The 14,102-nt window shown below is 39.3% G+C and overlaps 1 protein-coding gene across 1 annotated transcript in view; it reads left to right on the plus strand.

The window, feature by feature from the left end:
* The window catches only part of LOC122733284 (connector enhancer of kinase suppressor of ras 2-like), a 565,211-nt gene extending 553,578 nt beyond the window's left edge, over positions 1-11,633 (plus strand). Inside the window, exons 21-23 of the mRNA XM_043973567.1 lie at positions 1,533-1,639; positions 3,282-4,923; positions 10,847-11,633. Of these exons, the coding sequence (XP_043829502.1) occupies positions 1,533-1,639; positions 3,282-4,923; positions 10,847-10,875 (1,778 nt within the window). The 3' untranslated portion in view covers positions 10,876-11,633. The remainder of the gene's footprint in view (positions 1-1,532; positions 1,640-3,281; positions 4,924-10,846) is intronic.
* Positions 11,634-14,102: the final 2,469 nt, after the last annotated feature.

Genomic DNA, 14,102 nt, shown 5'->3' on the forward strand with positions numbered 1-14,102 from the left:
CATTTTCTCAGAAGGGCCTTATGAATTCTCCTCATTTTTATATCCTTTAAAAAGGCTCCAATGACAAAATAGAGACCATACCCTGACCACCACCTAATTCCACTAAAGCAACTCACACTTTTCACAAAAGAATACAGAAATGCTCATGTGCTACGTAATGAATGTATATATTATCATTAGTGAATATGTATGTCTGCAATTTTATGTTTTCTCACTATGTTATATAAGCAGTGTCGGATTGCCTTTTCTGGTATTTGGGCATTTGTCCAGTAGCCAGACCGTACCAGGTTGTGTGGTGGAGTGATTGGGTGTTTGGGAGTATCACTGGCAGCACCACTGTCCTTGCAAATGTTATTGGCATTTGCTTCAGTCACGGTAGGAAGTTTCAGAAGCATCATGAATGGGAAGGTCAGTCATATATTTCATCTTTTTAAAAAAATAGTATTTCTAAGACAGTAAACTTCAATATAATAACACTATCTGACAATAGGTCACTTCTTCAGGTAGGTACAATATTTCATAAGCCATGCCCTTTTCTTTGAAAGGCATCATGGCATAGTTGAAAAAGCCCTAATCCAGAAGCCAGGGGATCTTGATTCAAGGCCCAGTTCTGCCACTAGATAGCTGTGTAACTTTATGTAAATCACCTATCCTCTTAAGACCTTCTAATGGCTTATCTACAAAAAGAGGGAACCAGGCTAGGTAAAGACACTTCCAGTTCATAAATTCAGTGATTCTCTATCTCAGTTGCTCTGAAGTAGAATTTCAAACTCATACTGATGATTTTAGTAAAAAAGGAGTTGATTATACAAAGATATTTGAGGTTCTGGGCTTTGCATGTACCTCAAACCATCTTTTTTGTAATGTCTTTTTTTTTTTTGCGGGGCAATGGGGGTTAAGTGACTTGCCCAGGGTCACACAGCTAGTAAGTGTCAAGTGTCTGAGACTGGATTTGAACTCAGGTACTCCTGAATCCAGGGCCAGTGCTTTATCCACTGCGCCACCTAGCCGTCCCCTCAAACCATCTTTTTTAATGCACTTATTTATTTTTAATTAAATGAGGTTAATTTTCTCAGTAGCACAAAGTAGTTGTCATATAGAATTCTCCATAACATTGGTAAGGAATAATAAAGAAAAAGCCCAGTGCACCATGTTGGTTATCTATACCTACAATCGAGTTCTGAATCATCATTATCCCAAGAATACCAGATGTCAGGTTTTAACTTGAACATCTCCAAAGTTTAGGTCTCCTTCTGAGTGTCCCCAAAGAGCCAGAATATAGCCTCAGGAATGCTTTTTATTGTAGTTTTGAATATTCTAAGGAAGCTGAGTGAATAAGTGTCACCATCACCTCTGCCCCTGTGTGTGTGTTGAATTAGCAGTTTGTGCTAGGAAAAGAGAATGACTAGAGAGACTCTTCCTCCTTATAGAAGAAGTTCCCAGCAAAGCATGCAGGGTGAGCCAAAAAGTTATCAGCTACATAAGTGTCCTCATCTAAATACTTTAACTCAGAACTATACTTTTCTTGGCAGATTACTGGAGTGAAAGTGATCAGGATGATGCTGAGGGCTCTTTGACCTTGAGACTGGAAGGTGCCATGGCTCTCAATGATGTCAGCGTTGGTCATCGACCATCCTCAGTAAGTTCTAAACATCATGTCTTGAAACTAGGTCCCAGTGGCCAAGTGTGGACATCAGGCTCTAAATGTATTTGAAATGTTTGAGGTCTTTCCTTTTGAAAGGCAGAGTCTCATGCACCTCAGGATGGATCTCCTTAGTGGAAAATTATAACATCGGTTCTAGCAAATCAAAGGGTAGAAGCCAGTTGGCAAGCTAAAGCAAGGACATATCTGAGCCATGGAGGAAAAGGCAAAGAGATACAATCCAGGGACTTGTTTCCTCCTTACTTTGTTCCCCAAAGCTAGTGGGGGGCGGTTTCCATGTGCATATTTTTTCAACCATATAATACTAATATTGAAAGGATCTCATAAATGTGGTCCAGCAATAAACAAATACATTTCCAAGAAGCTATTTGAAATGAAACCATGGGGTTTTATTTCAAATCCCATTCTCATTTGTTTAAAACCAAAAAATAATAATTTGTAAAGCTATAACAAAAACATTTTAATTTTAATTTTCCATTTTAATTTTTGTTCTTCCCATCACTTTTTTTTAAAGCATTAAAATATAATCTCTAGGGGGCAGCTAGATGGCGCAGTGGATAGAGCACCGGCCCTGGATTCAGGAGTACCTGAGTTCAAATCTGGCCTCAGACACTTAACACTTACTAGCTGTGTGACCCTGGGCGAGTCACTTAACGCCAATTGCCTCACCAAAAAAAAAATATATATATATATATATATATATATATATATATATATAATCTCTAGAAGAAGCTCCTACCAAATTAAAGAGAGCTGCTCAAGTATGGTTAGAAAAGAGTCATTTGTAAATGCAGATGCGACTGATCTCCAGCATGAATGACATGATCTTCACACAACCAGAACCAAAGGCAGAATGACTGAGGCAATAACAACATTGCATGGGGGAATTTCAGCCTGATTTTCTCCCATGTGATGGTGTCTTATTAAGTAGGACACAGGTTAAGCCCCGCCCTTTGTATTCTGCCAGTATTTTTGCCTCTTTATTTTTTCATTAAAATGGCACACTAAGGGCAGCTAGATGGCGCAGTGGATAGAGCACCGGCCCTGGAGTCAGGAGTACCTGAGTTCAAATCTGGCCTCAGACACTTAACACTTAACTAGCTGTGTGACCCTGGGCAAGTCACTTAACCCCAATTGCCTCACTTAAAAAAAAAATGGCACACTAGCTGAGCAGAATGTCTTTGGATTTTTTTAAAAACCTGTTTTGGTTCTGCGGCACTCTCTAGCTCTGGCAACTTTTTTGTCCTTGCTTGACTGGAAAAATCTGACCCTTGAAGAAAAAGTGGTTCTCAGTTTCTTCTGGGGATGTCCATGTCTTTCTCAAGGTCCTCACTGGCTTAGGAGCAAGCCTGGTAACTATATTGAGTGTTCTGGTACTATCTCAGAGTAATAAGTCTGGGATGAAGAACGTGTCCAAAATAAGAAGAGGCCATTGGTAATTAATGATGCTTATTAAATTCAATTGATTGTAATTGTTTCTCAATTGTGAAAAGTACAAAACCTATTTTTCAAAAATATTTATATAATATTTAATTTTATTGCCCACCCAATATTTTTTCTACATTCTTCTTTTATTATAGATAGTATGGTATGATTCAACGCTTGCATTTGCTTTTAGGGCACTTCTTCAAGTCCATATGTAGAATCCAGACATCTTTCGAGTCCATACTTGGAACCTCCACGCCCCTCGACTGCATTCCGAGAACGCAAACCCCATGCAGGACCATACCCAGAAGCAAAGCACCACGCAGGTCCATACCTGGAACCACCACGTGGCCCAAGCCCATTCCCAGATGCCAAGCGTGGCCCAAGCCCATTCCCAGATGCCAAGCGTGGCCCAAGCCCATTCCCAGATGCCAAGCGTGGCCCAAGCCCATTCCCAGATGCCAAGCGTGGCCCAAGCCCATTCCCAGAAGCCAAGCGTGGCCCAAGCCCATTCCCAGAAGCCAAGCGTGGCCCAAGCCCATTCCCAGAAGCCAAGCGTGGCCCAAGCCCATTCCCAGAAGCCAAGCGTGGCCCAAGCCCATTCCCAGAAGCCAAGCGTGGCCCAAGTCCATTCCCAGAAGCTAAACGTGGCCCAAGCCCATTCCCGGAACCCAAGCGTGGCCCAAGTCCATTCCTGGAACAGAAACGTAGCGCAGGTCCATTCCCGGATCCCAAATATGGCCCAGGCCCATTCCTGGAACACACACATGGTGCCAATCCATTCCTGGATCCCACACTTGGCACAAATCCATTCCTGGAAGCCAGACGTGGTGCTTGCGCATTCCCAGAAACCCAGCGTGGTGCCAGTGCACTCCCAGAGCCCAAACGTGGTGCAAGCATGTTCCTGGACCTCCAGCGTGGTGCCAGTCCTTTTCCAGATGCCAAACGTGGTGCAACACGGTTCCCAGAACCCCAACGTGGTGCCAGTCTATTCCCGGAACATGGTGCAAATCCATACCTGGAATCCAAACGTGGTGCCAGTCCCTTCCGAGAAACCACTCACCGTGGTACAAGTCCCTTCCCGGAAATCAAACGTGGTGCAAGCCCCTTCATGGAATCCAAACCTGGTGCAAGTCCATACCTTGAATCCAAACGCGGTGCCAGTCCATACCTTGAATCCAAATGCAGTGCCAGTCCATACCTGGAATCCAAACACGGTGCCAGTCCATACCTTGAATCCAAACGCGGTGCCAGTCCATACCTGGAATCCAAACGCGGTGCCAGTCCATTCCTAGATCCCAAACGTGGTGCAAGTCCATACCTGGAATCCAAGCATAGCCCAGGGTTTTGCCAGGAATCCAAACATGGTCGGCACTTTTCAAGTGAGTCCACCTATTCTTATTCTTCTGCTGAAGAGGCTCGACAGGAAGCTGCAGGAAGTAGGGATTCATCTAGCCACAGAAGGCTCCATGGTGAAAGGCGCTCCTGGCAAGACCTCATTGAGACACCACTGACAAGTTCAGGGCTCCATTTTCTCCAGACCGGTCCAATCGAAGATGATTATATGTTCGGCCTAACTCTCTTGTCACCAGAAAAGCGACGACAAGCAACCCTGCCAGCCCAGAGATACAACATCAATGACCAAGAAGGGCCTTTCCCACTGATTCCCTGCCAGCAGGATCATGGGTCTCATGGAAGGCCTCAAAAGCAACGTAGTCAGAGTCTGCCTCGGAACAGGGATGTCAGGAGCAAAGGTCAAATGAAGGCATCAGAGTTAACAGAGATAGAGGAAGACAAGTTTCTCAGTAAGAAACAGAGTGGTTTCGATGAGGAAGGTAAGATTTATGAATTTTTAAGTAAATCATAGTTTTCCAGAAAGTGGATTATCATCAAAAAAATTATTTCTGATATCAGTTGAGGATCTAGCAATGTCCCTATTAGGATGGGAAAGTTCTTCTATGTTTCTGCAACCCAGATTTCTTCAGAACCCTGTTCCTTAGTCATCTGTGGTCTTAAAGTACCTCAGGATGGCAAACCATGGACAAGCAAGAAGTATTTCTGTGAAGGGAATTATCAAGAGTATGATGTCTTTGAGGACCATAGCCAAGCTCATTTTATTCCATAATATGTCCTTAGCAATGGGATCAGAAGAAAATGTAATTTTCTCTTTGTAGAGCCTTGCTGAGCCTTTCTAAGGATTTCACTGAGGCTGAGACAGTAAAGGTTGAATCTTGTCTTTGTTACTTACTAGGTAACTATATAACCTTCGACAAGACAGTCTCCCTAGGCTTCAGCTGTATCATTTATAAAATGAGGCATGGGTAATGGACTAGATTTCTCTAAGTTCCCCTCTACCTCTAAATCCTATGATCCTATATCCATGTCAAAAAAATCTCTAATTTCATTCCTTCCACCAATTCTAATCACAACCCCTCAAAATATCTAACTTGAAGTCTATCACTCCAATTTATTCAGCTAATTCAGACACATTCCCCCATCTGGTATGTGTGTGTGTGTGTGTGTGTGTGTGTGTTTGTGTGTTTAATTTTTTGGACCCAATGTAAATGGATTTGTCTCTATTAAATTTCATCTTCTTAGTTTCTGCCCAGTGCTCTATCAATTTGAAATCTTTTGGGATCCTCACTCTGTCATTCAATTCAAGGCAATGAAATTTGACAAGTATTTACTAAGCATTTGCTATGCAAAGCACTATGCTAGGTGCTGAATATTCAAAGACAGAACCAAACAATTCTTGCTCATAAGGAACTTAACATTAGCTCTCCCTCCTAGCTCTTTGTCAGTTGAAAATTTTATTATTAGTATGCCATCTATGCTGTTATACAAATCACTGATAAAAATCTTAAACAGCATAGTTAAGCATACTCAGGATCTTTATTAGAAACCACCCAAAATGAGATGAAACTATTAATGATAACTCTTTGGGTCTGACCAATCAGTTCCAAATCCACCTAACTCTGCTATTGTACAGTCCATATTCCTCCATCTTATCCACGAGAATAGCATAAACTTTGCAAAATGTTTCTATTCCATAATTTATTATTAAAGGGATGGTTAATGATCATCTAGAAAAGGAAATGATAGTCACAAGTGAGCAGTTTGAACAGTAACTACCAAAAAGGGATGGAAGTAGGACTTGTTCCATAGTATTTTGCCAAGTGCAATAAGACTAGTGAGCCTCCAATAAATTTGGAGGTATAAACAGAAGCTAGTATATAGTAAAGTGGTGAATTTGGAATGAGAGGACCTTGGTTCACATCTTGACTCTGCTACTTATTACTTGTGTGACCTTGGGCAATTCACTTCACATTTGGGGAGCTCATCAATTTTTTTTCATCTGTAGACTGTTTTAGTGGATTATCTCTGAGGTCCCTACTAGTTCTAAATTTAAGATCCTATGGCTTAGTCAAGAATAGGTCATTCCAAACTAACTTCATGTCCTTTTTTGGCAATAATACTAGACTGAATAGGGGAATGTTGTAGATATAATTTACCCAGATGTTAGCAAGGGATCTGCTAAAGTTTCTCATATTTTTCTTGTGGACATGATGGAGAGATATGGGATGAACAGGATTAACAAGTAGGTGGGCTAGGAATTGTTTGAATGTCCAAAGCCAATGAGTAGCAATCAATAGTTCAATTCATATTTGTAAGAAAGTTCCCAGGTAGAAGGGGTCCACAGATCTTTCCTTGGCCCAAATTAGGAGGAATATCTGGCACACCATATGCTAGAGTTAGAATCCAAAAAAAATCTTGACAAAGTAAGAGTGAGGTCCATTTTTTTTGTCTGGACCTATGATTTTCTCAGTGTAGGAAACAACTAGTATGGAAACTTCCCTGATATCTAGGATTCCCCCTCTATCCTATGTGAGACTTCATATTTATCCTAATAATTTTATCTTAATAGATTTTGGCCAAGTCTTACAGTTGAGTCCAAAACTCAACTTCACAAATACAAGATGGGAAGGCATAGATAGAAAGAAGGGCCATCTGTTTTGTAAACACACACACACACACACACACACACACACACACACACACACACACACACTTTTTATGCTGTCTTTGGTTTTCCTTACCAGATTGGTCTGAGCTTTAGCAATCCTGACAGTGTTCTTACTGGACCATGCTAAACTTTCATATTTGACTTTCTTTATGCATCTTTGCTTCCATCTTCTGTACACGTTATTTTTAATTCTTAGTTGATGAGTTCCACATGTCTCCACATAATTCTTTTCTGGCAATTTCCACTTTTCCTACTCACTGGATTTTTTTTTTCTCTTTTCATTCCTCTTGAGTTATCTACATAATTCTGGCCTGCACAGGATCCTACCTATTCTTTCTCTGAACCCTCTGAAATATGCTCACCCAAAATCTAGAGTGTATATCAGGTTATGTATAGCTTCCTTTTTCTTCTCCATCACAATTCCTAAGATGGAGAGAGGTCACTTCCGTTCAATGCTCCTATCATTTGCACCCCAGAAATCATCATGGTACAGTGGATAGATTACTGGGCCAGGAATTAGGAAGACCTTAATTTAAATCTAGCTTTAGACACTTACTAGTCACTTAACCCCTATTTGCCTCATTTTCCTCATCTGTAAAATAAAAATATTTGTACCAACTTCCCAGGGTTCTTTTGAGGATCAAATGAGATAATAATTATAAAGCACTTAGGTCCATGCCTGGCATGTAGTAAGCACTATATGTGTTAACTAGTATTAGTAATAGTAGTCATAGTATTAGTAGTAGTATTTCTTCCTTATTAGTAAATATTTGTTGACTCATTAGTGAGAATAATGTCTATAATAACAGCTCCCTCATTGGCTCCTCTATCTTTTAAAAAATGAAATTAAAATTAGGAAAAAGCCAAGATATTATTAGATACTCTGATTTGGGCAGAGAGAAAGCTCCCTAAATGAAATTCCCCATCACTACTATGTTAACTTCTCCACGGTAGGCTTGTGATATTTCCCAAATGCCTCTCATCCAGATGGTCTGTAGTATATCTTGATAACAATATCACTTCTTTACCTGCCTCCGTTGACCTTCACATGGTTGTTCTCCACCAGGCTTCCCCCTTTCTGCTTCCTAAATTTTCTAAACTGAGTTTGTCTTCTTAATATGGAGTGCTATTCTGCTTTGCCACATTTTACCTACTCTACTCCTTTTCAATAAGGAACCCTTCCAGAGTCATATTCCAATCATGCATTTCATTCCACCAAATCTCAGAAATATCTATAATGTCAAATTTGTTTTCTTGCTTTAATATCTTTAGTTAATCTGGTTTCTCACCCATACTCACTGCAGTTGTATAGAGACATGTGAAGCCATTCATTTTATTGTTGGCTTCCTTTAGTGGATTTTGCTTCCTGTCAGTTTGAAGAGATCATAAATTTAGAACTAGAAAGTACCTGAGACATTCTCTAGTTTGACCACTTTGTTATTATATATGAAGGAGCTAATGCCCGGAAGGAAAATTACTTGCCCAGGGTTATAAAGGTAATAAGTGGCAGATCCAGGATTCAATTCCAAGTGAAAGGATCATAGATTCAGACCTAGAGGGAATCTTGGAGGCCATCTAATCCAATTCCCTCCATTTATTGAGAAGGAAAGAGCGCAGGGAAGTTAAGTGACTTGTCCAGGGTCACAAGGTAATAGTAATCATCAGAGATTACATTTGAACCTAGGTCCTCTGATTCCAAATCCGGTACTCTTTCTGCCATGTTTCTTATTGCATTGCAGCTACTCTGCACAGCATCTAGTTTGGAAGGTAAGCCTAGGTATTTTTCTCCCTAGTCCATCCTTTTAAGCTTTAAAGCTCCATAGATTTGTAAGACTCAAGGTAAATATATATTTGACCAGTCTTTGCTGGGAGCACTCAGGCCCTAGTGAAAAGCCTGTCACTTCTATATTATAAGCTATGGTCCCCAAATTTAAATTGCTTTCTCAGATACAATAGATAGATGATAGATAGATAGATGGATGGATGATATAGATATATAGAGATGTATATAGCTATATAGACATAGAGATATATAGAAATATAGATATGGACATGGCATAGATATACATAAACATATAGATAGGAATTGGCTTTTCTCTTCCCAAACACCTTAAAATCTCGATGAACAGCTGAGTTCATTTGAATTGTGGAGATGCCAAAGAGAGTTCCTCTGAACTTGACTGTTCAAAGTAAGGTGTTCATTTCCGTGAACTTCACTCTTCCTTTCCCAAATACTAGTTTCATGATACCCTGTGATCAAAAACAATCCCCCACCTATTGGTCATCCTTTTGATGATGGAGTCTCTCTTAACGTAGGCTGTTCCTCATTCAATAAAAACAGTCTGTTGCCAGGCCCATCCATGACCTAGATGAACAAGATCTACCAGAGTTTGAACTTGGCCAAACTAGCCTTTAAGAAACCAGAATGATCTTCATGACTACAAATTAATTCTTTAATGGAGGATTCATTTCTCTACCATAATTATAAATTGGAAATTGGTCATTTCCAAGAAGATTGTTTTTCACCCTGACCAAATTGAACAGATATCATCTGAAACTAATTCATGATCACTGAAAAATTAGAAAGCCTTAAAGGTAGACAGAAGCTGAGCTCTAGAATCTTGTATTCCCTTTGGGGATCCTTTTTGTTAACTAACTGGATCAACTATTTGCCATACCTCAGTTTTTCCACCAATAATGTGAGTGTTTTATCACCAATATCTGCTAACTTAAAGATGAGGTTCTTAATCTGGAGTCTGTGAACTTGGATGGAAAAAAACATTACATGTTTAGTTCAATAGAATTGGTTTCCTTTGTGAGTCTATGCATTTTATTTTGTTCATTTAAAAGCATGATTCTGAGTAAGGCCAGAGGAGTCCATGAAGCAAAAAAAAAAAAGGTTAAGAACCTCTAGTTTAAAGGATGACTAGGATTATGAGTCTGATCTTATTGGGGAAAGGAGAACATATTTTCTATCTTCACCAAAACATTGGCACTCTAGTGGCCTGAAAACAACTAATTCATGCCTCAAAAGGTATGAATTCTATGATTTTTATCCTACTCAGTAACAGGCTTAATATTTAAGTCAGGGGCAGCTAGGTGGCGCAGTGGATAAAGCACCGGTCCTGGATTCAGGAGGACCTGAGTTCAAATCCGACCTCAGACACTTGACACTTACTAGCTGTGTGACCCTGGGCAAGTCACTTAACCCCCATTGCCCCACAAAACAAAAAAACAAAACAATAAATACTTAAGTCAAATATGTTGGGTGTTAAATATAAAGTAGATCATAAAATGTCAGAACTAGAAAGGACCTTTAAGAGCATCTAGTCCAGTTGCCCCATTCTTACAAAGGAAGAAGCTAAGGCTTAGAGAGGTTAAGCATGCGTTTCTTGTTTTCTCCTGTTTCAATTATTAAAAGACAGAAATTACTGTCAGTGGATGCAAATATATTAGTAGGCATTTTGGCTTCCAATTCTGTCTAGAATTCAGTTCCCTGGAACCATGGCCTATATATTTCTTTTTTTCTTTTTCTTTTTCTTTTTTTTTTGGGGGCGGGGCAATGAGGGTTAAGTGACTTGCCCAGGGTCACTTGGCCTATATATTTCTTAAAGGCAAGCCCATTAATTACTGAATGAAAATTACTGCTGTCCAGAATCTGGTCTAATCCTTTCCTGAGGTGTGCAAGTGGAAAGACCATATTTAGTTATGTTGTGGTTTGCTTGTATTCCTAGGGAAATTTGACGCTTCTGGAAGTTCTTGATCAACAACCTTGGAGGCTGACATCATTTCTGTAACCACAGAAATAGTCTGGACTTCAAAGCTTACAGTACTGCCCAACAATGGAACTAAATCCACCTTTAAAAACAACATTTTTTCAATCATTTGCTCTCTGTGCTTATAAAACCTTTTAGTCTGTTAGCTGAGAATATCATCGGTGAACCTAAATATCACCCTTTTTGATGCATAGTAGAAACTAGATGGATCAATTCTTAAGTAGCCATCGATGCAAACTTTTTTTCGCTACGACTTCGTATTTCTTCAATTTATTGACTGAGAATGGAAAATTTTTTTCTTGTCCTAACACCAGGCCCCAGCATTGTACACTGCAGTCTTTAAAAAAAACTTCTGAAATGCAAGTATTCTGAACTAAATATTGTCTTTGATTTTTATATCGTCGATGTGTTTTTTGCCAGTCCCTGTTGTTGGGAGGATGACTATATTCTTTCTTTACGTCATCGCTAATCCCTCAGACTGGCATTGTGTTTCAATTTCGACAATATATGTGTGGCTGAAATTCTTATCTATCGGGGTCCTTAATTTTCCAAACCAAAATTTTTCTGCATGGAGGTAAAAAGAACTTGTGAACTGTATTTCAGAAAATGCAAAGGAAAAAAGCGATAGTTCTGATGGGTTACAAGAACTGTACAGGTCTTTGGAAAAAGTCAGTTTGTCAGCCTTTGGAGAACATCGGCCTTCTACTAAGCAAGAATTCAGGAGGTCTTTTATAAAGCGATGCAATGATCCATTTATCAATCAAAAACTTCATCACATCCGAGCGCTCAGGAGTACTTTAAAAGTAAGTCATCTTCTCTGTCTTTCTACATAAAGTTTGAAAATATAAAATTATAGAATCTCTAAAATCTTACACTTCACAAATCATATGCTATGGAAATCAAGGTAAATATAACAAGGCAAGAAATTTAGCATTAAGTTAAAGATGACACAGAGAATTTACAAGTAGGAGTTATTGAATACTCCTAAAGTTTAAAAAAAAACCCAACAAGTTATCAAAATTGTCATGAATTCATCTTCTTATTGACACTGTCATCTGACGATAGGATAGAACTGACTTGGAAGGTATTTATTGCTTTATTTCCAGTATAACCCCATGTTGGCCAATGAGAGAGTTTGAGGTGAGGAAGTGTAAGGAGAAAGATACCATTTTGTCCCAACCTAACTTTCTCTATTTTTGGTGGAGGCATACCATGTCTTTCTTCAACACAAAGTAAATAAAGACTGACCTGTAATATAGCACATTTCCTGGTCCTGACATTTTATGTCTTTTTGACATTGTATAGGCAAAAGAAAGAGACCTGATACTTATTGACAGCCTTCTGGATGATCCTGACTTTACAGCAGAAAGCTTCAGAAAGTGGAAGGAAAAGAATCATGAGTTTTTCATGGACATTTGTGAGTACCGTGCTACTCTGACACCTCCAATTGTGGCCTCTGAACCTCTACACTCATAACAGAACCCAATCACACATTTCTGAGACACAAATTTAACAAAACTGACTACTATGTTCCATATAAAATCCATTATGACAAACACTCTAAGATACCAATAAGTTGACTAAGAGACTAGATTCACAAGATGCCTAAACCATTGCATAACCAGTCTTATTCTTTTGGGAATCAATTTCATTTGCTCTTTTCAACCAACAAATTGGTTCTGCTTAAAACAAGATGCGGTGCAGAAGTGTACATTTATTAAAGTACTTTACTCAGTTGGTATTCACATCAACAATGCTCCCCCAAATCCTATACACTTAGGTAAATGAAAATCACATAAACATATAGCAAATTCCCACTTATCAGTGTACACTTTTGTCCTTACTATAGATTATGTATATTTGCCATGAGTAGTTTCTGTACCTTTGCTTGCTTTTTACTGACTGACTGATTGACTGACTGATTGATTGATTGATTGATTGATTGATTGAGAGCTCTGGCAAGGAAACTTGCAGAGAAGAGAGAGCAGGTGCCCAACCCAGCAGACCAAAAGAACCCTGATGATCAGGGTTCTTTTGGAGTCTACTGAGTTATAGGACCAGCCCCAATCCTCTTGTTAGGAAAACTTGCTGCACAGGTAAGATCACACCTCCAAGCTAGCTGGGTGGGATACCTAGACTAGATATCCTACTTCACTGACATAGATTACTGAAGGTTGACTATATAAAAATACCCACAATTTCCAAAATGCCACAAGATACAAATAATGAGAATGAGTCCATAAACCACACATGAAAACCAGTTTTGTTGTTTTCTAGTACCACTTGATACACAAATCTCTCCAAGTTAACCAGTCCAAATAACATGGCATAGGAACAAATATTAGGGTCATACTTACCTTTTAGGATCTGGACTTTAGTAGTAATAATCTTAAGAAAACAAAGATGAACTGAACTTTATGAGAAAAGTAAACTGTGAACCCATGTGTTGTGCCTTATGACATATGCTGCAAGAGTTGATAATCTATGGTTTGTGGCAGGACTGTGCCCAGTTAAGATTGCCAATTGGCCTTTAAGGAAGAGGGGAAGGATAGAGAGCCTTCTCCTCATCACTCATCCATGGTTCAGAGTGTGATTACTGAGCCAGGGATTTGGCCAGGAAAAAAGCTGGAGGAAAGGTTGAAAGAGACCATCCTCCTACTTCTTACCAATTCTAACAAAGGGGTCCTAATTATGACAGCTTTCCCCAACTGAGACAAGAAGGCCCAAAGAAGTGAGGAGGTATTTCAACCCCTCTATACTTCTAAGCTGCCAACCAGTTATCTAGTAGACTATAAATGCCAACCATGTGGTATGCACATGATTAGCATTCTTTTAGCTACATTTTGCCTTTTTAATACATAGAATTTTACAAACTAGGTGCCTGCCTTTAGGAGGAGTTGCCCTGTGCATGTGGAAGGGTGTGGCATGAAATAAACTAAAGAGAGAATTAAAGTAAGGGTGGAATTGAAGTGATCATGTATTTAAAACCTATTTTAGCCAAATGGTGAGTGAAAAATCAGAGACAAATGGTACTTGAGGATGGTGGTTTATGTAAAAATAATACATACAGTAAGTTTAGAGCTTGTGATTGAGTCATCTCATCTTGAGTATTGTGTTCAGTTGCTTCAAAGCTTAAAAATTAGTAAAGATTTTTGAAATAATTCACAGCTTCTATTAGGAATTTGTCAAAGAAGGAAATAAAATCATGAGGTTT

This window comes from Dromiciops gliroides, chromosome X (assembly GCF_019393635.1).
Source record: "Dromiciops gliroides isolate mDroGli1 chromosome X, mDroGli1.pri, whole genome shotgun sequence".
NCBI lineage: Eukaryota > Metazoa > Chordata > Mammalia > Microbiotheria > Microbiotheriidae > Dromiciops > Dromiciops gliroides.